This window comes from Siphateles boraxobius, unplaced genomic scaffold, assembly GCF_051911475.1.
Source record: "Siphateles boraxobius isolate OS27281-9 unplaced genomic scaffold, OSU_SipBor_1 9, whole genome shotgun sequence".
In the NCBI taxonomy this organism is placed as follows: Eukaryota; Metazoa; Chordata; class Actinopteri; order Cypriniformes; family Leuciscidae; genus Siphateles; species Siphateles boraxobius.
Window position 1 is genome coordinate 4,631,963 of NW_027509219.1, and position 27,174 is coordinate 4,659,136.

Genomic DNA, 27,174 nt, shown 5'->3' on the forward strand with positions numbered 1-27,174 from the left:
TCGCAATCTTCATGTTCAAGAGCTCTACATTTAGACCGATCTGAGTCAGGCACACATATTGAATATCCCAGACTGGAATTCCCCAAGAAACCCAATTATTGAATGCAAGGGGCCCAAATTCTCACATATTAAGACAGACAGGCAGAGTGCTATTATGTGTAAATGTATGAGCATACAATTGCTTTTTAAAAGTTGATATATAGGCTAGGTCTGAACACAATAAAAGCCTAATATGTAATATTATTGGATACATTAGGCCTATATATATGCCTACATATTATGCCGGATATGGCCATAATATATTTATGTATGGCATTGTTCCATGTAGCCATATAACAATAGCAACAGATCTAATATGGACCGTATGTGAACTGTATAGACAGATTTCAGTTTTTTTATATGAAAAAATAATTTATTAAATGATTTCATGTAGGCCCATTGAAAATATACTACCAAATAATATTGTGTTAATCCATTACAATATATTAGCTAAATGATACATATGAAAATGCTGCTTTTATACTGAAAAGTATGTGATAATATATTTACTTATTGGAATGAACACAATTTTGTATTCAATATTACAATATTCAATATTACTTTATAATATATAGATGTAATAAAATATGGTAGGCTACTATATATTTGAACATAGGCCTATATGTATTCAAAAATAAAAAATTCTTCCCACCATACGCCACCGTGATGCCAAGCAGAAGGAGTTGGATGAAATGTGCTGAATGATATCAATCGACAATCTTGTGTGATGCTGCCTAGAATCATAATTCCACTATGTTCGTTTGTCCCCCAAGGTTTTTTTTTCTCCATTTTTGTGACCTGTTGGAGTCTGAGTTCCTTTCAACTGTCGCCTCTGGCTTGCTTAGTTGGGAACACTTAATATTCAGCAATATTATTGCCTTGAATGCACTGACACTATTGGATGAGAACTGAATTGAGCTGCATGATGACATCACTGTTTTCTCCAGAGTTGCTTTATAGCTAAATTGAACACATTTCAGTTATTGAAAATTATTATTATTTTCCTGTTTATCACTGTTAAAGCGTTGAAACAATCTGTATTGTATAAAGCACAATATAGGTAAATAAAGGTGACTTGGCCTATATATGGCAGGCTACATAATTATGAGGAAATTATATATTTTGATATATATTTGTATTCTAATTAGATACAAAGTTATAAAGATATAAAATCTGATTTTTCACATGTTGCCATGACTTTAAGAAAAAAAGTTGTAATTTGTCCCTAATGCCATCACACATAGCCTATTTTCATTTATGAAATGTGAAATATGCAAACAAAAACACTAGTTCCCCATATATGGAAAAGTATTATATCTCATTACATTTTCAGTATATACCCATTTATGCTATACTTTTTTGTTTTGTAAGGGATAGGCATAGGCCTATAAATAGGCTATTGGTCTCTCCTAATCTGTTATTTATATATTCACCTATATCGGTTTCAGTTACATCTATCTATTGTTTTAAATACAGTCAAAAACTGTCCTTATTGAGTCAAGTAGCTACTCTAAACAGTTTTAAATGGTTAAATTTGTGATTAATTTGGTGTTTCCTTTTCATCTAAATTCATTAAAGGAATAGTTCAATTTAAAATGAAAACTCTGTCATAATTTACTCACCCTCAAGTTGTTTCAAACCTGTATTAATTTCTTTCTTCTTCTGAACACATTAGAAGATATATTGAGGAATGTTAACCAGACAGTGTGTAGCCTAATGTACACCATTGACCTCCATTGTATTTTTTTTTTTTCCTTCTATGGAAGTCAATGGGGTCCATCAACTGTCTGGTTACCAACATTCTTCAAAATATCTTCCTTTGTATTCAGCAGAAGAAAGAAACAACTTGAGGGTGAGTAAATGACAGAATTTAAATGTTTAATTAAACTATTATTTTAAGCAGTCAATGTCGTTAGTTTGCGTTTGATTCGACAGGTGGCGCGAATTTCTGTAGCTCTTGCGGATGTGACGACGGTCATTGAACCAGAGAATAAGAAAAAGACTTCCGGCCCGCTGGTCCTTTCGATGCTGCTGTATCTGACCCAGGATCAGCTTCACTCCCTTACATTCCCTTCATGGTTGTGGCGTATCGTTCAACTAAAACTGATTCAGCAACAGATTCACAGTGAACAGCGATTTCACCTTGACACCAAGTATGGCGTCGGCTACGAAAATTATCCAGAGACTGAGGAATTATTTGTCAGGGGTGAGATGATGATGATGATGATGATGATGATGATTTTAATCGTTTATTAGGCATGCACTGTTAGACGTAACGTTGCAGTATGACAACGGGTAGAAAACAACGTCCGTGTATGCATGTGTGTTTGCTTGCTGTCTCTGAGTTAGTAAGCAGGCTGCATTATAGAAACTTCCACATCATAATTCTTGACTTAAGGTTTAAAAATATCTATTTTATACATTGACTTTTCTCCTTCCTTAACAGCAAGATCTCCAATCAAAACTGCAACTTCGGTACAACGAAATAGCAAAGAGGTATAGATATATTTGCGTATTTCACATAATACTTTGGGGTCTTGAAATGGATTATCAGTATCACTTGACAATAAGGTCTCATTCATCAACATTAGTTAATGTATTAACTAACTTAAATTAAAAATGAGCAATACATTTGTTAAAGTATTTATTTGATTTTTTGTTAATGTCAAATGCAGTCGTTCATTGTTTATGCTAGTTCACAGTGCATTAACTAATGTCAACAAATACAACTTTTGATTGTAATAATATATTAGTACATGCTGAAATTAACATTGAGTAAGATAAATAAATGCTGTAGAAGTATTGTTCATTCTTAGTTCATGTTAACTAAAGGAGCTTACTGATGTTAACTAATGAAACCTTATTGTAAAGTGTTTCCACATTATCTAACTGAAACCAAGGTAATGTATTTTATTATATTAATATACATTTTTATGAACGGGTAGTTGACAGATTTAGGTAGAAATGTAAGTATTTGTTTTGTTAACTTGCAATAAAAAAATAAATAAGTATTTGTATAAATAAATAAATAAAATAAAAATAATTATTTTGTCTTCATTTCAATGGATCTGGTGAAACAAATACATTTAGTTGTCTTTGCTGTCTAGAAATATAAAGACTGGCCTTTTTCTTTGAAGACAGTAAAGTTGTTGTCATGTGAACTGCCCAATATATTTATGTATTTATATTTACTTTAATAAACGTATTTTCAAAATAAGTTATGATTATAGTGAATGTAATCATTAATCCATGGTGAATATTTATTAATTCTAATTTATGGTAGGACTCAGCCACCACCCAAACTTCCGGTTGGACCCAGCCATAAATTTGCAAATAACTATTACTGTCAGAGAGATGGACGCAGAGAGTCTGTTCCACCGACTGTGATCATGTCTTCCCAAAAGGCCCTAACAGCTGGAAGGTGGGTTGGCATTGCTTATTTAAATTATTAAAACTTATTTTATGTTTATTAGTAGACATTCCTTTACACAAGCCACCTCAATAGAAAGTACATAATAGGCAGCTTAACAACAATCGTTAGATAGGCTGTAAATACCTATTTTGAGAAGCTCTTATGTAAATACAGTGTTATGAACCATTTGTATCTACTGTATCTACTCAGTAAATTGATATTTAATTTGCTCAGAATTAAGTGAGTCTCAAAAAAAAGTAATTATGTTCATTGCCAATGGAATTCATAATTTGGTTTGTTTTATGAAGATTTTGCTTGCTTGTTATTAACAGTTGGCTGTAATTCATTACAAAATAATTCATTCCGTTTCCCTTTAAAAAGTAAAGTAAGGGATTACTCTTATTTTTTTCTGTAATTCACAGTTACTCCTAATGTAATTGCATTTAATACTTTAATGCAAAAAATTAACATCTAATGTTAAAATTTATGTTTTTAATGTAACCTTCACCCTTTAAATGCTTTGGGCAGTGAAAAAAGAATTGATGCAATTTTATATTATTTATTTGAAAGAATTAAAAGAGCAGTTTCATGTCCATCCTTGTATTGTTAAACTGGTCAAGGTTGATATGGGATTTAGAAAGTAATAAAAAAAATGCAATACTCTTTACAGAGAGTAATTTAGTACAGAAATCTAATCACTGTTGGAGATGTAATTAGTAGCTAGTAATTAATTACTTTTTAAGAGTAAGTTACCCAACACTGGTTATTAATAGACCAATATATAGAATAACCCCCCCCAAAGTTTGTGTTTTTCCTAGGCATGTATTTTATTCTTTCCATATGCATAAAAAGGAAAACTGATTGTTGTGGAAAAGAATTTCTTGACATATTCTCTGCTAACATGATAACGCTATATACGGTTCTCCTCATAAGTTTACATACCCCTTGCAGAATATGCAATAAAAGACGTGGGTATAAACGTTTTGAATTTAATGATCGGGGTACATTGTACTAATTTTTTTTTTGGGAAACATCTTAGGGAGCTTCTGAAGGACATTGCTTAAAAAAAAGTTGTTTAAACAATATAAGAAAAAATGTACACAATCTCTTATTGCATTGTGTTGCCGCCTTGAGTATCATTGAATGCTCTCACTTTTTTACATAGTTGTTTATGAATCCCTCAATTATCCCAAAATGTTATGAAAGATTATTGATCTCAGAATCATAGGCACTGTTATAAATATGTAGAAGGTGCTAGAAAACCAGGACTTGGAGGATTTTTCTGAAGAACAGTGCTCCGTTTAACTGTACAGGACAAACAAGGGACTCATGGACAACTATCACAAAATGTAAAAAGCAAACAATCAGTTCTCAGAATGAACATGTTGGATGCAGATTAAATGGGCAGGATAAAGATCTGACCATATTTAACAAGGGCCAAATTGTTATGGCAAGGCGACTGGGTCAGATTATCTCCGAAACGGCAAGGCCTGTGTGTTGCTCCTAGTTAACAGTGGTGAGAATTTACCAACAGTGGTCTGAGGAGGGACAAACCACAAACCGGCGATAGGGTGTTGGACGCCCAAGGCTCATCGATGCACGAGGACACGGGGCTATCCTGTCTGGTCTGAGCCAACTGAAGGTCTACTGTGGCACAAGTCACAAACAATTGAAATGATGGCGATGGGAGGAATGTGTCACAACACAGGTGAATCGGAGTGCCTATTATGACCCCGGTCCAGCGCCGAAAGCAGCTACAATGGGCACGTGAGCGATGGAACAGGACCTGGGAGCTGGTCCGATTAGTGCTGTTTTCTTTTACATCACGTGGACGTCCGTGTACATGTGCGCCGTATACATGAGCAAGCGATGGACTGTGGTGAAGGGTGTGTGATGCCCTAGGCAATGTTGTGCTGGGAAAACCTGAGGTGTAAATTTGACACATGTATCCTACCTAAACATTGTTGCAGATCAGTTACACCCCTTCATGACAATGGTGTTCCCTGGTGAAAGTCAGGATGATGATCGCTGCCTCACTGCACACATTGTTCAGGAATGGTTTGAGGAACATGATTGAAGTATTTAAGGTGTTACCCTGGCCTTCAAATTCCCTACATCTCAACAAGTTCAGTCCAACTCGCAACCTGCAGGAATGCTAACATCTTGGTGCCAGATACCGTAGGACACCTTGAGGGGTCTTGTAGATCAGGGGTTCTCAAACTTGTTCTGCTGGAGAACCCCCAGCCCAGCACATTTTGTATGTCTCCCTTATCTATCACCCTATTCAGGCCTTGCAGTCTCTACCAATGAGTTGTATCAGGTGTGTTAGATGAGGGAGACACAAAAGGGCAGTGCTGGGGGTCCTCCAGGACATGTTTGACAACCCCTGTTGTAGAGTCCATGCCTCGGTGGGTCGGTGCAGTTTTGGAGATATATATATTAGGCAGGCGGTCATAATGCTTTGACTCAGAGTCATCGCCATATGTAAACATCTGTTAAGAAAAACAGCTTATTCCAGACTGTACAAAAAAAAATGACATGCAATTTTTATGATCCCTCTAATTTTCTTTTAATGTTATTAGCATCTTGCGTATTCTTCAGGTGGTATGACTTTTTGGTGCCTTAGTCAATACATGCATGTATTAGCCAAGGCTTTAACATGATAACATATGAAAACATCTTTAATGATATATTCATATTTTAATACATTTTACATGAGTCTTAATTTGACTGAGATTTTGCTGGAAAATAGGGTTTAAATTCTATCAAATTATGGCTTTCCATAATAACCATTGTCATTAATCTCTTAATATTTTTGCTTTTTTTTTGTTTCACAGTGATGTTTCTGGAAAACTCAAATGCCCTGTTGTGCCCGGGCCCCAGCCGAAGGAACTTCCAGTGAGCGCTGACTAAATTTATGGTGTAAAATATGTGTAACTCTTAATAAAGTATGTGTATATACAAGAAACATTTTCATTTTCCTCTGTTTGTTTATTATTATTATGATTTTTTATTATTATTATTTCATGTGGTCATCACTTTAGTAGTACTTCATGAGTAATTGATGACCATAAACAAGGTTTTGTTTGTTTTTAATAATCTTGTTTATTAAGTAACTTTTCACAATGCAAACCTTGTGACAACCTACTAACAGTGATTAGAGAAGATTGTCTTTTAAATATAAAATACGATCTAAAGGGAAAATCAATAATCCACTGCACATCTGTATTAAAAAATATAATCTTAATAAAGGCTCTTTACAGATATGTAAAGTAATTATGAAATCAGCAGAAATTAAATGAAGTGGAATAAAAGGACATAATATAAAGCATAACATTCAAATTACCCCAATATTAATTTACCTCTTCTAGCATGCCCCATTTATTAAATAATAACCTTGTCCTGAAAACACAATGCCTTACTGTATTTAAATGTGATTTTATTGTATTCATATGTTAATTCAATATCTATAGCAAAAATATGATGAAAGTGGAATTTCAGTTTGGACAGTATTCACAGAAATATAATTTTTAAGTTTTGATCTAGGCATTTGAAACCAGCATACAAGACCCCTGCTGGAAGCATAAACATAATTGGAATATATAATACATAATTATAGAAAAACACAATCGGACATACACAAACGATTGTAACTTTCAATATCTTTTGAGGACTTAAATGTATCCAAGTTTCTGAAGGCTTATATTTAACAATAAATTCATGTTTCTGAATCAACGGAACATTTAGTCAAAGAAGCTAGCTGTAGAAAGCTTCTAGAAGCAGATGTAAAACCAGCTGCTTTTATGAACCCAATCTTTCAATCTTTGTGAACAGGAGATGGCAGTAACAGAGCTATTAACCGTGGCACTGTGGCAGCCTTGGGTAGGGTTGGTAGTGGTACACATTGTAGGCTACTAATTTATAGTATTGGATCCTTTATTAAAAAGGATCACATATAATTATATTTCACATGTTTTGGAACTAGTAGATTTAAACGATTATACTTTTTGTGTACAAACGTTTCTTGTAAAGGGAACAAATAATAATCCCGAGGTCCAAATGCGGTTGAATGGAAGATTCGGCTCTCTGAGTCGTAATTGTCCTTCGGTTGTATCCGTAGAAAGTCCTCCTGGTTACCGTAGCACGTCATAGGTGAACGTTTTTGAATCGTCCATATGAAACTCATGTGTGTAAATATTGGGAAACATTAATAGCTCATATTTCTGCAGTCTGGAGTGATATACGCCTGAAAATAGTCATGAACGTCCAGCCTTCAAATCCCAATAACCCGATAGTGTTTTTCGACGTCACCATTGGAGGGCAAGTAAGTTTAAATTGACATTGTCTTCATTAGCAGGTCAGCTAACTGACACTACATTTCTTAGAGCCAGTTTTTAAACATGTGCGCTACCTAACGTTACTTAAATAGAAACAAATAGCATTTGGGGCAACAGAGTAAGCTGTCAAGTTAGCCAAGATGCGTTACTCTCGCTTGATTTCCAAAAATGCTTATGGTCTCAACTTTACTGTTTGATTATCAACTGTCGGCATCTCAAGTGGGTCCAAATATTTAAACGTTGGCACTCTCTTTCTTTATTTTTAAGTTCAAGTTCATTTATTTATATAGCACATTTAAACAGCCGCTTAGACAGACCAAAGTACTTTACAGAACACACAAATAAGAAAAGTAAAAACAGAAAAACAACCCATAGAACACATAAAAAGCAGCAAAGCTACGAGTAGCCTTATCAGAGAAACAATTGTAAAATAGTAAAATAATTAAAAATAGAGATCAATATGCTAAAGAGAATAGGTAGGTTTTTACCAAAGACTTAAAGATAGAAAGGTTGGGGGCCGTTCGGATCTCTAGGGGCAGGGTGTTCCACTATGGCGTTATTTTTTAGTCAAAAGTTATGAGCGTGTAAGACATGCTCACGAGCACATTCTGTTATTTCACACGGGCAAAAATGAACCTTCAGCTGGCATGATAAAAGTACTCGCGCACAAATTCAACAACCGAGAGGTGTACAGGTAGCTGCGAGCGAGCGCCTGGCATACTCTCATAGGTTAACTCTGCTTGTACAGTGGAATCCTGCTCGCGCGCAGCGGGCTTCTGCTCGCGGAGTGCTGTTTTGCTCGCGCAGTGGATTCCTGCTCGCTCAGCTGATTTCTGCTCCCTCGAGTCTACATGACTTTTGACAATTTGGGGGCGGAACCAAGGAGGGCACTGACCCTCTTATGATTGGTCACTTTCATCGTAATCGCAACCACAGGGACATCTTTGTACCTTGATGGACAGCTCTCATAACAGGAAGTCAGAGTCAAAGGATCTGACGGAGTCAGGGTACATATTTTTTTGAAATAATTATAATATATTATTATTGCATACTTTTTTTAAATATACAATTAATACATTTCATTTGTACAGAACTATTTTTATAGGCACCACCACAAAAATATTATTTTAATGTGTGTAAATTGTGTAATATGTGTGTGTAAATAAAAGTAAGAATGGAAAATAATAGACCAGAAATATAATGCCAAAAATGTTTAAATATAGCCTATATAAATTAATGTATATGTGACACAAAAAGGCTGTTTATTATTTTGGCCGGTAAAAAATATGCTTGGCTGGTGGATTTTTTCATCAACCAGTCCCAGTGGCAGGTGAGCCAAAAAGTTAATTTCGGACCCTGCTCTAGGCCCATTCATAATTACACCCGCTGCTCTGTCTATGCTGTGAACTTGTGTCTCATTAGACAATTCTCCATTCCTACCATTTCATTAGCTCCACAGTCATCTCCACACACGTTGTTGTTGGTCAAAGTCGTCTTTTTCAACAACGACGACTCTTTAAACCACTTTCTTAGGCCCCGTCCACACTACTGCGTTTTCGTTTAAAAACGGAGAATTAAAACGAAAACGATCTCCGTCCACACCAGCGTTTTAGCTGCGTATTAGAATTGATCTCCGTCCACATTAAAACGACTGAAAACTCGGATCACGTGACCATTCTCCAACACTGTGCATGCGCGTGCCGGTGTAAACAGGAAACGGATGGACTATTCCTCAGATTTGATGAGGAAGCAAGTAACGTTAGCTACCTCTGCAATGATTAGAAAATGTCGCAGACCAGAGATTTCTTTTCATGGACCGCCGCTGCACACTGGAATTGTCATAGATCGCTCGAATAATAGTTTGCCTCCGGCGCATGTAGGCAGTTATAGCATTGTAAAATGCAGAATTTGCTTGCACAACAGCTGCTAACAAAGACATCAAAGTCAGTAACGCTTGTAATTCGTTATCCATGTTGCACTCACTAACATCAGCTACGTAGTCCAGGATGTTTTTGTTTGTTTTCTTCCGGTGACGGGACATGTGATGGGTGGCTGACGAATCAGGGAAGGATACGTCATGGGTGATGACACCCAATCATAGAGCCGAGCGTGACCTTCTACGTCATCGTTTCTAAACTACTCCGTTTTGTTCCCGTCTACACTAAAACGCCCTCCGGAGATTCAAAACGAAAAACGGAGCTGCAGCGTTTCTAAACTTCTCCGTTTTGGGTCTTCGTTTTTCCCGTTTTAGTGTGGACGGGAGGTGCAAACGTAGCAAAAGGTCTCCCGTTTTTAAACGAAAACGCAGTAGTGTGGACGGGGCCTTACATCCATAGCTTTGCTATAGGCCTACAAAACCGCCAAAATTTGATTCTGAGATCGCATGCAATGCGCAGCTGCGCTAAGGAATTACGTATAAACAATACTGTATGCTTAACTAAATAAATTGCATGATTTATATATACTTACACACAAACTGCATATTGTAATTTGAATAAATAATACTACTAACACAAAAATAACATATTGAAAGGTCTGCTGATGGAGACTTGCCATTGGCTGTTGTATTTGAATAATTAATGAGGTAGGTCTTTGCAAGGTTTGGGTGCTGTTTTGGGATGTTTTAACAGTCATTTATGATATGAATATAATTATATTTCAAGTTACGTTCTGTGTAATGCGTTGAATAATGAATTTTCTGAATAATTTCTGAAGATAATGTGTTATGCATTGCCACCGTTGTAGAGATTACTGTTCCTTTGAGAGAAGTTCTGCTGAAATTACTTGGTGAGAAAGTGAAAATGATCAAAACCGTAGACATTTAATATCAAACGAGTAGGGGGGCACAATAAGTCATTTGGGGTGGGCACTGCCCCTCAATGCCCCCCCTTGACGAAGGGTCTGTTTTGGAGGTATGTCTGCTGAGCATGAAGTAATTGCTTGTTTAGTGATCTTCTTGTAGTCTGCAGTCTGCACTGAAAAAGTTTTTTTTTCCCCTCCATCAGGTAATCTAGCAAGTCTTAGGCAGTACATTTAGTATTTTTCTCAGCTGTTCTGATCAAACATCGGATTCCCTTTGAAATTGAGTTTTTTCTTTCATTTCCTGGAAGGTTTAACTATGGTTCCATGCAGTATAAACTTGCAAACGATGCTTCCAATGTCAGCTGTGTCTCTAGCACTTTTACCCCCGGTTACACAGACAAGGTTTAAGCATAGTCCCAGACTAAAATATGCTGTTTGAGCTGTTTTAACTGAAAGTAACTTGGACTGGAATCTCTTAAAAAATGTCAGTGCCATTGTTTTGTCTCAAGATGCACACCAGTTTTAGGGATGCAATATATCGACATTTTGTGTTATTGTAATTTGTAATTTTGTTTTTATAAGGCATGTTTATAAAAGCTACTTAAATGCCCTAATTGAACTAAGGCCTAATCCTGGCTTAATCTAAACCCTGTCTGTGAAATGGGGACATAATGTGTTGATGTTCTAATAGCCATAGCCTTTTTGACGTTATAAAATAACTTTCACTCTTCGCTTTAGTGAGAGCAGCTCTTTTGTTTTGGCCATTTTTTGCTACTCAACTTCAGCGCAAGCATGGGGTAAATTTATGCATAAAGCTAGTTATAGTGTTTCATATGCTTAATTGTGTTTTAGTAGAATTTTGTACCCTGTCATACTAGTAAGTGATCTAAAAACAGTTAGGATGCATGATATATCGGCCACCATATCGCTATCGGCTGATATATGTTAATTTTTAGCTGCCCGATAAGAAAATTTGGCCAATATATTTAAGGCTTTCAAATAGCCTATAAAGAATTATCGGTTATCTGTATTGGTCAATATTTTCATATTGGTGCATCCCTAAAAAACAGCAATGTGAACAAACACAAACAACAGCATTGTAAAAATGAACAATAATGTTGTTACAATTAAATTGATACAGAAGCCTAATTGTTTATGATTGACATCTAATAGCTTATGTTTGTCAGTGAGGTCTAAAACAATGAACCAATGAACCAATCAAACAAAAGTCATTTAAATAGCTCAACATAACAAATGTTTCAAGTGGGTTCCCCAAATTCAAGTGAGAATGCAACTTTATAATGAATTCTGCAGTCTCAAAATGATCCCATACGATAAAAATCGTGATAAGATATTTTTGCCATATTGCCCACACTTAAAGGACAAGTTCGGTATTTTACACTTAAAGCCCTGTTTTAAGATCGTTTCTGATGAAATAGAACAGTTAAAGCAGCACTATGTAGTTTTTCAACCTTCATAATATATTTCCAAGACCCTTGAGATGGTACATCGACTTACAATAGGTTGAATGGCACGTCTGCCATAGCCTGACAGTGTCTGTATCGCTTTTACTGGCACTATGTAACTTCTGGTTTCGGGTAGGAACCCGAGCACAAAAAAAACTACAAAATTCGACTGCTTTACGGCATACGTCACTTCCCCCACCACCCCCAACTTCCTCAAATTCTGTCGTGAGAGCCCAACTAGCGTTTGATACCCATGTTGTTGTCATGGCCGAAGCAACAACTAAAAGGAAGAAGGCAAAGGTTTTGTCAGAGGAGACTAAAAGAGAAAAAGGGAGAGAGACAAATTAAAAGGCCGAATGAGGATCAATATTGGAGGGAGAGCAAGACAGTTTGAAGACGGTGAGAGTGTCTTCTCACCGCGCGCGCGACCGGCTCTCTCTCTATGCTCGTTCCTTCAGTAACATGCACCCTCTCACAAGCGCAGCAGTCAGTCATCTATAAAGTGTTTTATACATTTATAAATAAATCAGGGAGTCAGGGAGGGAGCTGACTACCGCACGAAATGTAAAAGTCTGAATAACATGGCCTGGCCATGTTACGGAATCTATCTGGTCCTCCATTTATCTTCATGAATCAAGTAACGCTAATGCTAGTAGAGTAGCAAATTATCAATCTGGTAGCTAGTAACGTTAAACACTAACATGCTAGTTTACGATGGTTATAATAAATAATCTTTCAGCATAACTATCCTAATGTCTGCAGGCTGGTAGTCATGTTTATTTATTTATTTTTCTGGTGAAAGTGTCTTGCCTCAGGCTATAATGCAAATCGATTTTCAAATTTGCAGATTCATCTATGGTAGCTTGATATTATAATATCGACGATATATATGGCTATTACCTACCACACAAACATTGAATTGAATTAGCATATCCGTTATGTAAAACAGTAGCCAATAGGCTACTATAATGACGCAGTCTTATAAACGTGAGCTATGCGATCTTTTGACGTTTGAAAAAAAACAAAAAACATGAAATTATATTTATATGACATGATGAAATATATGCCAATGTAACTGGGATGAAGACGTTTCACACGCTGGCAATCTGCCCAAGTGCGAGAACTCAAGACGGTATCGGTTTGTCAACAAATGCACGTGTATCCGCTGATCTAACCATAACAGATTTCACGACAGTAGTAGAAGACAATACTGTTTCCCAACTGTAGGGGGACCCCAAGAGCAATAACAACATAGTGTTGCTTTAAGATTGAAATTTGGACACATGCTGGCCCGAGAATTTTCGGTTTCTGTGGTAGCACCCCCACCTCCACAATGGTTTCATAGGTGCACTGTAACAATCATTCATAAAACGCATTAAACTTTAGTTTACAAAGACGTGAAACTCACCGAGTGGTCTGCGGTGTTCACTGATATGCTCACACAAAAATCGCTGCATATTGAAATATTGAAACATAAACATCTTCCACCTTGTATTTTTCCTCTTCCACAGTCGGTGATGCAGGGAATCTTGTGATTGGTTGTCAAGCTAGCCAATCAGAATTTAGCAGCTGGGTTGTGTTGAGCAAGCGAGCTGTCTGCGCTTAGAGAGCGCGTACGGCTGGTTTGAAAGGAACAAGAAAGTGAAACTTTGCACATGCGAAAGAGAACGTCTGCGCACATCCAAATACTTGATTTTAAATGCAAAATTGATTTTCGTTCGCTCTAAATATTTTCTTATCTTCGAGACGAACATTTCTCCTCAAAACTCAGTTCACGCACGTGCGAAATGCCCCTTTGCGCACTCAAAATGTGATCTTGCGCTCGTAGAATTGTGACCGAAATCTAATCCCACTCCAGCCAGAGCTGCGCAGCTTGTCTCCTCTTCTGCTGCAGTTCTCCCCAGAGTCAGAAGTTTACATGAAAACACTGTATATTTCCCTCCATTGTCAAAATCTAACACCCACGAAAACACAGATCGTTAGCGCATATTTTTCAATTTTTAATGATTGAAATCACTTATTTTAAAACGTAATTCAGAGACTGAATGTCTAGTTTGGCGGTTAGTAGGGCTGGGCGATAAATCGATTTTATCGATTAACTCGAATGTGTAGTTTTCGCCGATTTTTTTTGAATGAAAATCTGTTTTCTCTTTAACAACCGCAGACGCTCCCATCTGGGCTCCCGTAGTTCCGACCGGGCTCAGCGCTTGCCATGATAGAGATACACAAATAACATGGCAAATCAGCAAGACCGCGGCAGCAGAAGCACACCCGCCGAAAACATTTAGGCTACAATCTGAATCTGCAGGGCCGCCAACTCTCACGAGTTCACTGTGAGAGACGCAATTGTGTCACTTTTTACACGCTCTCACGCCACACATCCATTTTCTCACGCAGAGAAAAATCGCGAAGCAAAGAGGACACTGACACCGACAGACAAGACAGAGCAGGTTACTATCGTTATGAAACAGATTCTCAGCTCTCAGATTCTGTAAATTTTATTACAAAATTCAAACAATAAACACCGTTTTGGCGCTTGTAAATGTGACATGAAATAACGCTGGCAGATCTCAGTTCAAGCGGCCCGTGAACTGATAATCTGTTACTCTTTACTACCAACTTACCGAGATGTAATAAAATCGATCGATCGATCAGTGTTTTTCCACTGCGGAAAGATGTCCATAAAAGAGCTGGAGAACAACATATGTCACGTAACGTTACATTTACCTCAGGATGCCTTTTAATGACCCATAGCACGCATGTTAGTTAGATGCATTATAAAATAAAAAACGCATTATATTTAATTTGAGTTAGTTTTAACCTTTAATAATACCAGCTGACAGGGCTCTCTGTATGTTTACAGCATTAGGTGATTTTTTTTTTTTTTTGGGAGAACAATTAACACATTAACGTATCTACTGTAGGCCTACCTATTTATCCAAAGGAATTTATATTGAATCAAGATCAGAATCAAATCAGAAGAATTGAAATGAAATTGTGAAATTTGTGTTAAGCAATAATAAAAACAGTAGCATAGTACCAGTAAACTTAATAAAATTATGTTTAGTTACCAAATAATTTGACAATCACAATACACTTATTGTGATGCAAGTTTTTTGTTTTGTTTTTACACATCCCCCCAATCCCAATCCACCCATTTTATTTTGTTACATTTTCACTGTTTTCAAAGACAGGGCCTGTCCTCTTGTCTTTTTGGCTTGTTGTTTCTGATTGCACTTTAATCCAGATCAAATCCCAGAAGGGAATATTAAAACAAAATAAAGTTAAAACTTGTTTTGAACAATATCTTTGTCATCTGCTGAATGATTTTAAGTAGGGAGAGAAAAAAATCGATTTAAATCGTAAATCGGATTTTTTGTGAAAAAATCTGGGATTTTTTTTTTAGGCCATATCGCCCAACCCTAGCGGTTAGTGTACCCTGTGATTCTATAGTCTGCATTTATTTTAAACAGACAAATAATCATCAATTAACTTGTACTTAGCCTACACTTTAAAAAAGGTATTGTGACAATAAAGGATATTTTAGCAACCATTTGTTTACATTTTAAGTGTTTTTATGATAAAAATGCAATACCCCACCCATTGGTATCACTATGGTATTTGGTACGGGGGCCCAGCAAGATGGTTTATACCCAGGGCCCAAAATTTGGTGCTACGCCCCCCCTGGTCTCCACAACGGTGATAGATTGAAGACTGCGTGAGGCACAGAGAACAACTGTATCCATGCAACTGATCGCCACGGCAACAAGCGCTCAGCTTGAGTAAAAAACAAAAATACATTTTAGCGCTAGATTTCTTATTTAATAGCGAACTAAATGAATGCTCTGCTAGTTAACTGGAGATGTTTTATTTATTTGTATTAGGTACATATGTGCGTGCCTCAATGTTACAAAAATTGGTGGGGGACAATATCGATCCTTAGAAACAGCGGTGGGACACGACTTCACTGGATCTAAACAAAGCAATCTAACCATAGATGTGACCGTGTTGGCTTTCTTAATCTGTTTAAAATACTTTTGCAAGGGTTCTTGTAAAAAAAAAAATATATATATATTGATGCTTAAGAAGTATTTTTATTTGTATTTTCTTTTTTTGCTGTGCACTTAACTAACTGTGGTCCTTTTAAGTGTATTAGAAAAACTGATGGCTGACTGACTCAAAACATTATTTTGGCTATAGGCTTTTTTGTTGCAGTTTTTAGTTTAAAGTAGTCTAAAGCTAAATTTAAAGACTCAGATGTTCTGTCTTTTATCTTTTTTTATTTTATATTCGACAGGAAAGTTGTATTTGTCAAGCCCTAAGCTGGTCCCAATAACCAAGCACAGGCTGCTAAGTTAGTATGCTGGACATGTTGCTTGCAAATAAATACACAGGTGTCAATTCATGATACGTTGTCTTCTCTTAATTGTAATACTTAAAGGGTAAGTTTGGCGTGTTACAAGTAAAGCCCTGGTTTAAGATCGTTTCTGATTAAGTCGAACGGTTAAGATAAAAATTTGGACACATGCTGGTGTCCTGAGAATTTTAGGTTTTTGTTGTCAGCACCCGTCTCCCCACCCCCCACCTATACAATGGTTTCAAAGGTGCATTGGAACAATCATTCATATAAACGAATTAAACTTTAGTTTACAATGACGTGAAACTCACCGAGTGGTCTGGGGTGTTCACTGATATGCTCACACAAAAATCGCTGCAAAAGATGCTTTCCAACAGGTTTTATCGTAGTTTTAGGAAGAATGTCCGGTTGTGAGGCGTTTGAAAAATAGGTCCACAATTTTACAACGAATGGTAAAACACCTGTTGGAAAGCATCTTTGGCAGCGATTTTTGCGTGAGCATATCAGTGAACACCCCAGACCACTCGGTGAGTTTCACGTCTTTGTAAACTAAAGTTGAATGCGTTTATATGAATGATTTTTCCAATGCACCTATGAAACCATTGTATTAGGTGGGAGGGGTGCTAACACAAAAACCTAAAATTCTCGGGCCAGCAGCATGTGTCCAAATTTTTATCTTAACCGTTCGATTTAATCAGAAACGATCTTAAAACAGGGCTTTACTTGTAAAACGCCGAACTTACCCTTTAATGTATAGAAGGCTTCAAATAGACCCTGTAATCGGTGATCGGTATCGGGTGATACAGCTTCCATTAATCGGGGATCGGTGATTGGCCCCAAAAATCCTGATCGGAGCACCTCTAGTTAATTGGATTAACTTGATGTAGCTAAATCCATTTTACAATCAATTAATCAGTTTGTCCAAACAAACTCTTCTGATGATTCATTTATTCTAAGAAAAGGGTATCTTTCATGGCCACAGAAAAATAATTCTTTCTGAGCAGTGTGACTGTGAGCATGTACAGTGCTTAGAACATGTAACAAGAACATGTAACTTTGTTTGTAAGCAGAGCATCAGAACCAAATACATATTGTGCACAAGTTTTATTAGGTTACATTCACCATTGGTTCTATCATAAAATATACAGTATCAAGAATAAAAATTAATAGAATTAAAAGACACTACACAACACAGTAAATCATTCACACAATTTTCTGGGGTGCGTGTTTATAAATCCATTCGTCTATGATTAATCTGTCTTGTCTGTCTGGATCAGGTGATCACATTTATAACCCAATAAAACCAACTTATCTGATCGTAGTCATGATAACCAAAAATCCTTCTTGCCCTCGTGGGGGATGGGACCACAGATCCCAGAGTGAGTTTTAAATATTATTTGTTAACTAAAACAAATAATTGTCTGATTTGTCTCAGTCGTTACAATTTTATTAAACTATAATTCAACTTGTATACTTACTTTGTGTAGCTGAAACTTTAGATTCTTCTAAAGAATCAGATTCTTTAATTTAACTCAACTCTTTTACTGTTAACTGCTATTAGCAATAGCACAAGCACAACTGCATGTACTAAAGTAATTAGCATAGAGACTGTGCTGCATTGCACAGCCGTTGCTTTTTATTTATTTTTTTTTTTATTTTTTTTTTTTAAGTTTTTATTACAGTAATTATAACATTTCCTTACAATTGGATGGTACCTGGAATCTTAGTCAAGGCATTCAACAATTGCGTATATTGGCTAAAAATAAATAATAATAAAAAAACAGCAAAACATATTTTGTGAAACAGAAAATTATAAGAATCCAAAATTATAAGAGAAAGAAAAAAAGGGACATAAAAGTCATCAATTGTAGTAACAATAAAATATGTTGCAAGGCAATGTCAGCCAACCAAATATTACAGCTTTTTTGTAAATTCAGTAAGCTATAGTTATACATTTATTACTCTGCCTGTAGATTGGGTACCAGATCTGCTCCGTTTTCAATTTTGTTTTTATTAACTATATAGAAAAGAAAACATTTGAGGATGATGCATTTTAATCCAGAAGTACTCTCATTCCCAATATAGGTATTTATTTTTATTCCTATCATTACTTCTTTCATTCCATATCCTTCGTATCTCTTATTCAATAATTCTTAAGATTTCCCTTCTTTTCGATTTTTTTTTCAAAATTTCTACAATAGGTCTGGTCTAAGTGGGAGAATGTAGTCTATCCATTTTCTCCATAACTTGATAAATTTCTCGGACTGTAGCCGAAGATTCATTGTTAACCTCTCCATTGTGTAAATTTCATACACAATTCCCAGCCAATCGTTGATTCCCGGTGATTCAGGTTGCAACCACTTTCAATTTATAGCTTTTTTGCAAGCTATCAACAGAATTCTCATTAAATATTTATCAGATTTATCTTCTAATTTAAGATTTGTAAGACCCAAGTATAGAGTTAATAAACTAAATTGGATGGGTTCCATAAATATACTCTCTAAACTCTTATGGATTTCTTGCCAATATTTTTGAACTTTAGAGCATTCCCAGAATATATGGCTATGATTTGCTTCATTCGAGCCACACATTCTCCAGCAGATTGCATTTTTGCTTTGATATCTCTTCTGCTCAGGAGTGAGGAAAAATCTAGTGAAATTTTTCCAGCCGAACTCTCTCCAGGTTGAGGAATGTGTTGTCCTCCACTGTGATTTAAGTATATTTGCCCAATCTTCCTCCAGTATTTCCAAATTTCCTTCCATTTCCCTTTTATTTTTAATGTATTGGGTATTTTCTAATTTTCTGTCTTGTAGACTTTTATACAATTTTGCAACTATTTTAGTCATGTTCCCCGTTTTATAAATTGTAATAAACATTGCGAGAATATTGTTTTCCTTGTCTTTATATTCCCTTATAATATTTTCAATTTTATGTCTTATTTGTAAGTACCTATGAAAATCCTTATTACATAACAAATGTTCACATTTGAGTGTCTCAAAATCCAACATTTGTCCTTTATGTAAAAACGTACAGTATGCTGTGAGGCCTCGTTTAGTCCAAACTTTAAAGCTATCGTCTATAGTATTTGGAACAAATGTTGAATCATAAGCGGGCCATCTCAATATTGACACCAGGTCTATCAATTTTTTTTTTTTATTATTATATCTTGCCAAATCTTTAATAAAGTATTTGTCCACAGATTTAATTCTTGTATATACATTTTAATCAAGTGTTCATCTGCCATTATAGCTTGTATTGGGGGTTTTTAAGGTCAGCATTTTCTATTTCTTTCCATCTGGCTTTAAAATCTGGATTACATAGACATAATAAAGGTCGTAATTGGGCTGCACGATAATATTCCTCTAAAATGGCAAGTCAAAGCCACCTTTTTCTTTCTTTAATTGTAGTGTCTTAAATTTTATTCTTGGTTTTTTCCCTTGCCATATAAATCGTGATATCACTCTGTGCCATTCAATAACGTTTTGTTTACTTATCTCTATTGGAAGTGTTTGGAAAAGATACAAGAATCGCGGAAGTATATTCCTCTTAATTGATTCAATTCTACCACATAATCCTGGATATGGCAGAAGATTCCATCTAGCCAAATCTGATTTCATTGTAGAATATAATGGCTTGTAATTTACTTCAAATAGGCGTGTGAAATCTTTGGGTATTTGAACCCCTAAGTATTTCAAATAGTCCTCTCCCCATTTAAACTTAAATTTTCCCTTCAAATAACTAGATGGTTGGCAATTAAAAGTTAAGACCTGGGTTTTTTGTACAATTAATTTATAGCCTGATAAATCTCCAAACAAAACCAATGTTTCCATCAAAACATTTAATGATTTGTTTGGTTGTCCTAAATAAACTAATATATCATCTGCAAAGAGTGATAGTTTGTGTTCTTCTCTATTTATGTCTATTCCCTTAATATTTGTATTTTGTTTTATATATTGGCTTAACGGCTCTAAAAATAAAGCAAACAAAAGAGGGGAACATGGGCATCCCTGCCTACATGATCTTTCTAAGATAAACGCTTGTGAAAGATTTCCATTAACTTTAACTCTTGCTGTTGGTTTATTGTATAGTGCTTGGAAGGCATTAATAATAGTGGTATGGAATCCAAACTTTTCTAATACCTTATAGAGATACAACCATCTAACTGTATCAAATGCTTTTTCTGCATCTAGTCCCAGAAACATAGAATTGATCTTGTGATGCTGTATATGCCATAGGATGTATAATGTACGTCTAATGCTATTTTGTGTCTGTCTTTGACGAATAAACCCTGTTTGGTCAAACTGAATAAGGTCAGGCAATTTAGTCTCCAGTCTTTTAGCCAAAATCGATGTGTATATTTTATGTGTATAGACATAATTAGACATAATTTTATGTTTAAAACCGAAATTGGACGATAATTTTTACACTCTAATTTATCTTTTGTGTCTTTAGGGATAATTGTTATTGTCGCTTCCCTCCAGGAAGGGGGAATCTCCCCCTTTTGTAGAGCCCAGTTGCACGCAGTTGGAAGTCTTGGGACTATCTGTTCTCGAAAGCTTTTGTACCATTCTGATGTGTATCCATCCGTACCCGGGCTTTTGTTAGCTTTTAGTCTTGCTATTGATTTATTTATTTCCATTTCTGTAATTTCTTTTGTTAATCTAGCACTCTGCTCTTCAGTGACTTCTGGTAGGTTTAAGGATTTGAGAAAATTTTCTATATGCTGTTCGTTTTGCATTGTTGGTTGTGAGTATAAAGTTCTATAATAAATTTCAAAACTCTGCTGTATTTCTTTCAATTTATAATGTATGACCTTGGTTTGAGGGTTTCTTATTTTATAGATTGTTGAGTCTGCTTGTTGTTTTCTTAGTTTATATGCTAAGTGTCTCATTGACTTGTTTCCTGATTCATAATAGTTCTGTCTTAGGAATATTAGCTTACGTTGAATTTCCTTTGTTAATATGGCATCTAACCCTTTCTGTAATCTTTGAATTCTGTTTTTCACCAGGATCGTTTGTTCTTTTATGAACCCGTTGAGCCTCTTTCAGTTGTGTTTGTAAATTTTCAATTTTCCCTCGTCTCATTTTCTTTAGTGAAGCAGTATGATGAGCAATGATTTTTCCTCTTAAGACTGCTTTAAAGTCATCCCAAATAATTGTTGTTGATACTTCTCCATTATCATTTTCTTTAAAGTAAGATTCAATTTCAGATTTCAGATTTTCTTTCACATAAGGATTATTTAGTATACTTGAATTCAGCTTCCAAAGGGTTGATCTTATACTGTCGTTAATATTTATTGTCATTACTATAGGTGCATGATTTGATATATCAATTGTTCCAATGTCACATGAATGGATTCTCTCTCTGTCTTTAAGAAACGTAAAGAAGTAATCAATTCGACTGTACGTTGAGTGGGGAGCTGAGAAGTGTGTGTAGTCTCGTCCAGATGGGTAGAAATTTCTCCAAATATCAATGATACCCCCTTCTCTTAACATGATATTGACTTTCTTGCTCAACCGGTTTTGAAGTATAGGATTTTTCCCTGAATAGTCCAGTTTTGATAAGCGAATATTCATATCTCCTCCACATATAAGTATGCCCTCAGATTCTGTAGATATCATATTAAATATTTGTCTGAAAAAAGACCATTGACTACCCGGAGGGGCATAGATGTTGAGTATAGTTACTAAAAACCCATTTATTCTCCCTTTAATAAGGATAAATCTACCTTCTTTATCTTTCCTTTCTCACAAATACTCGTAAGTTACTTGATTTGATATAAGAATCGCAACCCCCCGTCTGTGTCCAGATTTATAAGAAGCTGAAAATAGATATTTAAATCCCCCTTGTTTAAGTTTCAGATGCTCAGTTTCATTTAAATGTGTCTCTTGTATAAAGGCTATTTGAGTCTTTTCTTTTCTTAGTTTAGAGAGTATTTTTGTCCGCCACTTTTGTCTTCTATTACTGCTTCTTTCTCTTCGATCGCTCGTAGTCCACGTCATCTTCTGGATTTTCTCCATCAGCGTCTCCCGCTGCTTAACTACGGTAACAGGTAATCCCCTCTCAGCCATGTCTCGCGTCGCTTCTGTAGCAGAATTGTACATACATACTCCGTCTTCATAGAAGACCCTTATTCTGGCAGGGAAGGGGGTTTGGAAGCGTAGGCCCTTTTCTTGTAAGATTTTCTTTACCTCCGCGTATTCCCTTCGTTTTTTCACCACTCCTGATCAATGTTCCCTATATTTCCCATATTTCGCCACCTGAGCAAAAATATTCTTTGTACCTGACCTGTACAGCATACGTAGAAACACAATGGTTTCAACATTCAGTTGTAACTTTTAACTTGAATGTGGCATTTCTATTTTATTTGACCCTTGATGTGACTTATTGTTATTAAATCATATTTTTGAAAAACAAGCAGTTAATTAAGAAGTCACTAAATGAAGCACATTTTAGGTTACCTGATATTTTTTCCACAGTGCTGCCAACTGTACAGTCTTTACCAAGAAATCCTATGAAAAATAATTTACAAAATCTTCTGCAGGACAGTTCAATTCTTTACAATAATAGAATATATAGTATGAAAGAAAAGTAAGCTGTTACACTGAGATGGTTTGGGAAAAACATAAAGTGTTTTTGTACAGTCAATTAATTGTGTACAGGAAGCATTAAACTATCAAAGTTAAATGATTGTTTATTTCTTATGAATTTCCAATATTTTCTTTAGCAGGGGGTTTCAAAGTTTTTAATGTCAATGAGCCCGTGCGATTCTTGATTTAGATTTATAATATAATAAAATATAGGCCTAATATAATATTTAAAAAACGAATTGAAGTATTTGAAGTGATATAATATATCAGTTTAAATGCTTCAATTTGTTTACATATTATATTATTATAATATGAAAACAAACTGAAGCATTTAAATAGATCGAATAGCTAAATATTTTCAAGAAAAGTGAATGTTAACTCTTTTATAGTAATCTAACCATGCCTGAAACCCGTGCTCACATCATTCTCTTTCTATGAAACCTGTAAACTGCATCTATAGCGGTTGACCAGAGGACTGAAATTATTTCTCACTTAAACTACAATCAAATGGATTTCCCCACACATTTCGCATCAGTCCTCTGCGTGGCATTTTAATCTTTTCTGCGCGGCCGCGGCTTAAGAAGTGCGTGGCCTCAGCATCAGAAGTGCGTGGCCGCGAACGCGCCCAGCTTAGAGGGAACATTGCTCCTGATGCATAATCATGATCAAAGTTTATTTGCTTGCCCCTCCAAATAAACCCTTTGTTTTGCCACACAGTTTTGATGATTTCTTCTTTTGTTCTATAGTCCAGAAATCTCACAATGATAGACCGCGGTGCTGATCCAGGAGGTGGAAGAGGATTAAGAGCTCGGTGGGCTCTCTCGATCTGCAAATTCATGTCAGTAGGCAGTTTCAAATTTTCTGTTGGCAACTGCTCGATAAAGGCCTTCATTGATGAGTGATTTTTCTCAGATCCTTCGGGTACGGAGATATTCTTATGTTGTTGCGCCTGTCGCGTCCTTCATGGTCAATTATCTTTGCTTCGAGTTGGCCGTGGAGTTTTATTATCTCCGTCATCACCTCTTCTGTAACCTACATTCGATCCTCCATTGTTGTTATGCGTTCTTCCGTTTTGTCAAGTCTTTGGTTTGCTCTGTTGATGTCCTCTTTGAGCTCTTGGAACTCTTTCTTGTTGTCTTGACGGAACTCTTTTATTTCTCTGAATATCGTCTTCAAATCCACGTCCATGTCCCCATCTTCCTCGCTATGATTAGCTAGCGATTCGGCGTCATTAGCCTTGAGGGCTCCTTCAATATTCTGTACCGTTTTCTTACCTTTAACTTTATTTTGTCTGTCTTTTGTCATGGCCCTAGACTTTTCCAAGTCAATTAGAGGAAATAAATTAGAGTGTTTTTATTTGCTTAGGCCCTTTTCGTCACTTAGTCGGGAGCAACTCGTTCTCACGCTGCCATATTGCTGTCGCCCAAACCGGAAGTCAGCCGTTGCTTTTTAAATAAAACAACATATAGACTTTAATGTTATTTTGCCAATCCTCGTTCTAACTTCAGGCTCTACTCTTCAGCACAATGGAACCCCCCAAAACTCCCGAGCTTTAAACACTATCAGATCACCCCCTATATTAATCCTGAGCAAAAACACATAATATAACACTTTAGTTTTAATATTTACTCTATTTTAACAGTCAGAAAAATAGCATGATGGAAACTCTCCTGATGGATAAATCTCCTGTAACTCATTCCATTTGAGTTCTGCTGTTATAATCAACTTAGTTATAATCAATTGTTGATATAAACATTTTAATATAATCAGTTATTGAGTTCACATAACTTTTTTTCTAGCACTCGCCAAACAACAATTGGAAGTAACAATCTGCATTGGCAATCATATGAAATGTTTTTTTTTGAATTCTAATGTTCAAATGTTTTTTTGAACCCGTCCCCCCCAAAAAAAACATCAGTCATTTCTCAATTTAAATTATGTAGAAATATTACTAATATTAATATTAGAAAGGTCATTAACACAGGCCGGAGACGGGACACTCTGAAGCACATAAAATACCGTACCAGGCACAGACTCTGATGTTGGATGACAAAATATTATACACTAGGTCAGTGGTTCCCAACCCTGGCCCTGGAGTATCCCCTGCGCTGCACAGTTTAGATGCCTCAATCAAATACACCTGATTCAACATCAGCTTATTAGAAAAGACTCACAAGACCTCAGATGGGTGCGTCAGATAATATAGACATGACGAAAAACGAAAAACATCACATGTGTCGTTTCACTATGCCGCTCATGTCCTTAGTAGACACGGTGTGATAGTTACAAATATTAAAAATAGCCAAATGTTCATTGATTATTTTTATATGTGAAATGAAATTTAAGTTTTGAATGCTGACATGGCATTCAATAAAATAATCTGAATCTGATGTAGTTGAGGAACCAACTACGTGAGATCAAATAAAATAAAATACCACCACCACTTTTGAAAAATCTCGCGGCACGAATGTACCAATACAAATAAATAAAAACATCTCCAGTTAACTCAGAGCATTCATTTTGTTCATTTGTTAAATAAGAGGCGATCTAGCACTGAAATGTTTTTTTTTTTTATCAAGTGATCAAAGTGCTCGTTGCCGCAGCGATCAGTGGCTCAGATACCGCGTTCTGTTGTGGCTCGCGCGGTGCACGGTCTTCACTCGGACGCGCGCTTCAATCCGTTGGGAGACTCCCTATTCGTTCCGGTGAAGGAGAACTCATGTTGCCACTGCCAAGCTCCAATCTGCTGTTGTGTGCCCGTGCGCCACGCATGCACGTGGGAAAAAGTCGCGCAAGTAATTTACGTCACGTGATCGGCTTTTTTGATCGGCACTTTTGGGGTTCGCCGATCAATCTATTTATAGCCAATATCGCCCGATCATGATCGGCGTCCGATCAATCGGAGCATCCCTACTATCCGTTCTAAGTAGTATTTGAAAATTGAACTAGTACCTCCCAAATCGTAGTATGTTGAAATGAGTGTTCCAAAGAGACCCGGATGGTCTACTATATCCGTTCAGAATCCGAAGCATCGATCTGCGATGCTAGCCTGGCAAGCCAGACCTACATGAAGATGTTAGGTCTGGGAACTCACAATTGGCATACCTCAATCCGAGGGGCGGGATAGACGGTTGTCTTTCAAATTCCCTCTGCACGCAATTTGACAACGCTACAACCAACCAGAGCAACGAACGGCTATGGCTGAGTGAGTCCCATGTGTTTTCCCACCAGCGGAGCTAGTTGATAGGCCTAATATTAAACTTTTGCTTATCCGTTCGTAAAAACTCCGAACAGATCTTCCTTTTTTAAGAATGACATAAGTGACGTTCTCTTAACTCCAAGTCATCCAGAATCGCGGTCAAAGCCGTTTCGAAAGACCGCTGTTCGCCAGCAGCATCTTCTTTGTTTTCAAGTAGCAGGGAAATCACCTATGGAAATCACGCAGAACCGTCACAACTCTGCCTTCATTATGTTAAGCCCGCCCACCAACTCTATACACGATGTGATTGGCCGGACCAGAGTTTGGTTGTTATAGCTCGAATGCCAACGGAGAGTTGCTAGACCACACTTTCCTGCAAATTAATTTGCTGGCTAAAATAAAATACAAAAAACAAAACGGAACTAAAATACAGGCCTGTTCCTCTCTCGATCATCAACGTCGTCGCTCCTCCTTTATGCTTTCGCTCCTCCGTGAGAGATGCGAGGTTCGCCTGTGCTACACAGGTGTTGCTCATTAGCAATCGCACCACCGTCCTCACGCCGTTCTCTCACGTCCCTCGGCCGTCCTTCACCACATACCCCCAACGCCCCTCACAGGCCGGGGGGTACCCACGAGCCTGTGCCTACTCCCCCCGCGGTGCCTGGCGGTGACGCTGGGTAGCCCTCGGTGGACGTCTTGAAGCTCCTCCGCCACCCGGTGGACGGCGGTGGCGGCTCCTCGGGTGCCTTGGGCAAACGGCAGGAGTCCCCCGCCTGCTGCTACTCCCCTTCGCTGGTGGACGGCAGCAGGCTCCGGCCCACGGCGAGCGGCGGCGACTCTCCCTCCCGGATGGCAGCTGCCCCTCCAATACCCAGGCGGCCGGCGGCGAGCTCGACCGTCCCACCGGCAACTCACTCCAGCGCACCGCCTCGAGCGTCCATGGCCGCTCCTCCCCCGCTCCCTGCTCCTCCC

General features: G+C 37.0%; 4 protein-coding genes across 5 annotated transcripts in view; 2 read left to right on the forward strand and 2 right to left on the reverse strand.

The window, feature by feature from the left end:
• Positions 1-27,174, reverse strand: part of kank3 (KN motif and ankyrin repeat domains 3) — a 58,863-nt gene that overhangs the window by 20,994 nt on the left and 10,695 nt on the right. The window lies entirely within an intron of this gene.
• Positions 2,078-6,419, forward strand: ndufa7 (NADH:ubiquinone oxidoreductase subunit A7). Its single transcript, XM_077224601.1, has 4 exons — positions 2,078-2,245; positions 2,486-2,535; positions 3,323-3,460; positions 6,289-6,419. The coding sequence occupies exons 1-4, from the start codon at positions 2,195-2,197 to the stop codon at positions 6,362-6,364; spliced, it is 315 nt and encodes a 104-aa protein (XP_077080716.1). The 5' UTR covers positions 2,078-2,194; the 3' UTR covers positions 6,365-6,419.
• ppih (peptidylprolyl isomerase H (cyclophilin H)) overlaps positions 7,569-27,174 on the forward strand; it is a 45,874-nt gene continuing 26,268 nt past the window's right edge. For both annotated transcript variants that reach the window (XM_077224598.1, XM_077224599.1), the window contains exon 1: positions 7,569-7,775. In XM_077224598.1, coding sequence (XP_077080713.1) covers positions 7,710-7,775 — 66 coding nt within the window. In that variant the 5' untranslated portion in view covers positions 7,569-7,709. The remainder of the gene's footprint in view (positions 7,776-27,174) is intronic.
• espn (espin) overlaps positions 22,322-27,174 on the reverse strand; it is a 189,863-nt gene continuing 185,010 nt past the window's right edge. Inside the window, exon 14 of the mRNA XM_077224567.1 lies at positions 22,322-22,332. The gene's annotated coding sequence lies outside the window, so the exon portion shown is untranslated. The remainder of the gene's footprint in view (positions 22,333-27,174) is intronic.

What these genes read in the sequence shown, in the direction of transcription:
- ndufa7 (XM_077224601.1), top strand. Translation starts at nt 2,195, where the DNA reads ATGGCGTCGGCTACGAAAATTATCCAGAGACTGAGGAATTATTTGTCA. An exon ending in TACAACGAAATAGCAAAGAG is followed by an intron (nt 2,536 to 3,322) that starts GTATAGATATAT and finishes AATTTATGGTAG; the next exon opens with GACTCAGCCACCACCCAAAC. An exon ending in AAGGCCCTAACAGCTGGAAG is followed by an intron (nt 3,461 to 6,288) that starts GTGGGTTGGCAT and finishes TTTGTTTCACAG; the next exon opens with TGATGTTTCTGGAAAACTCA.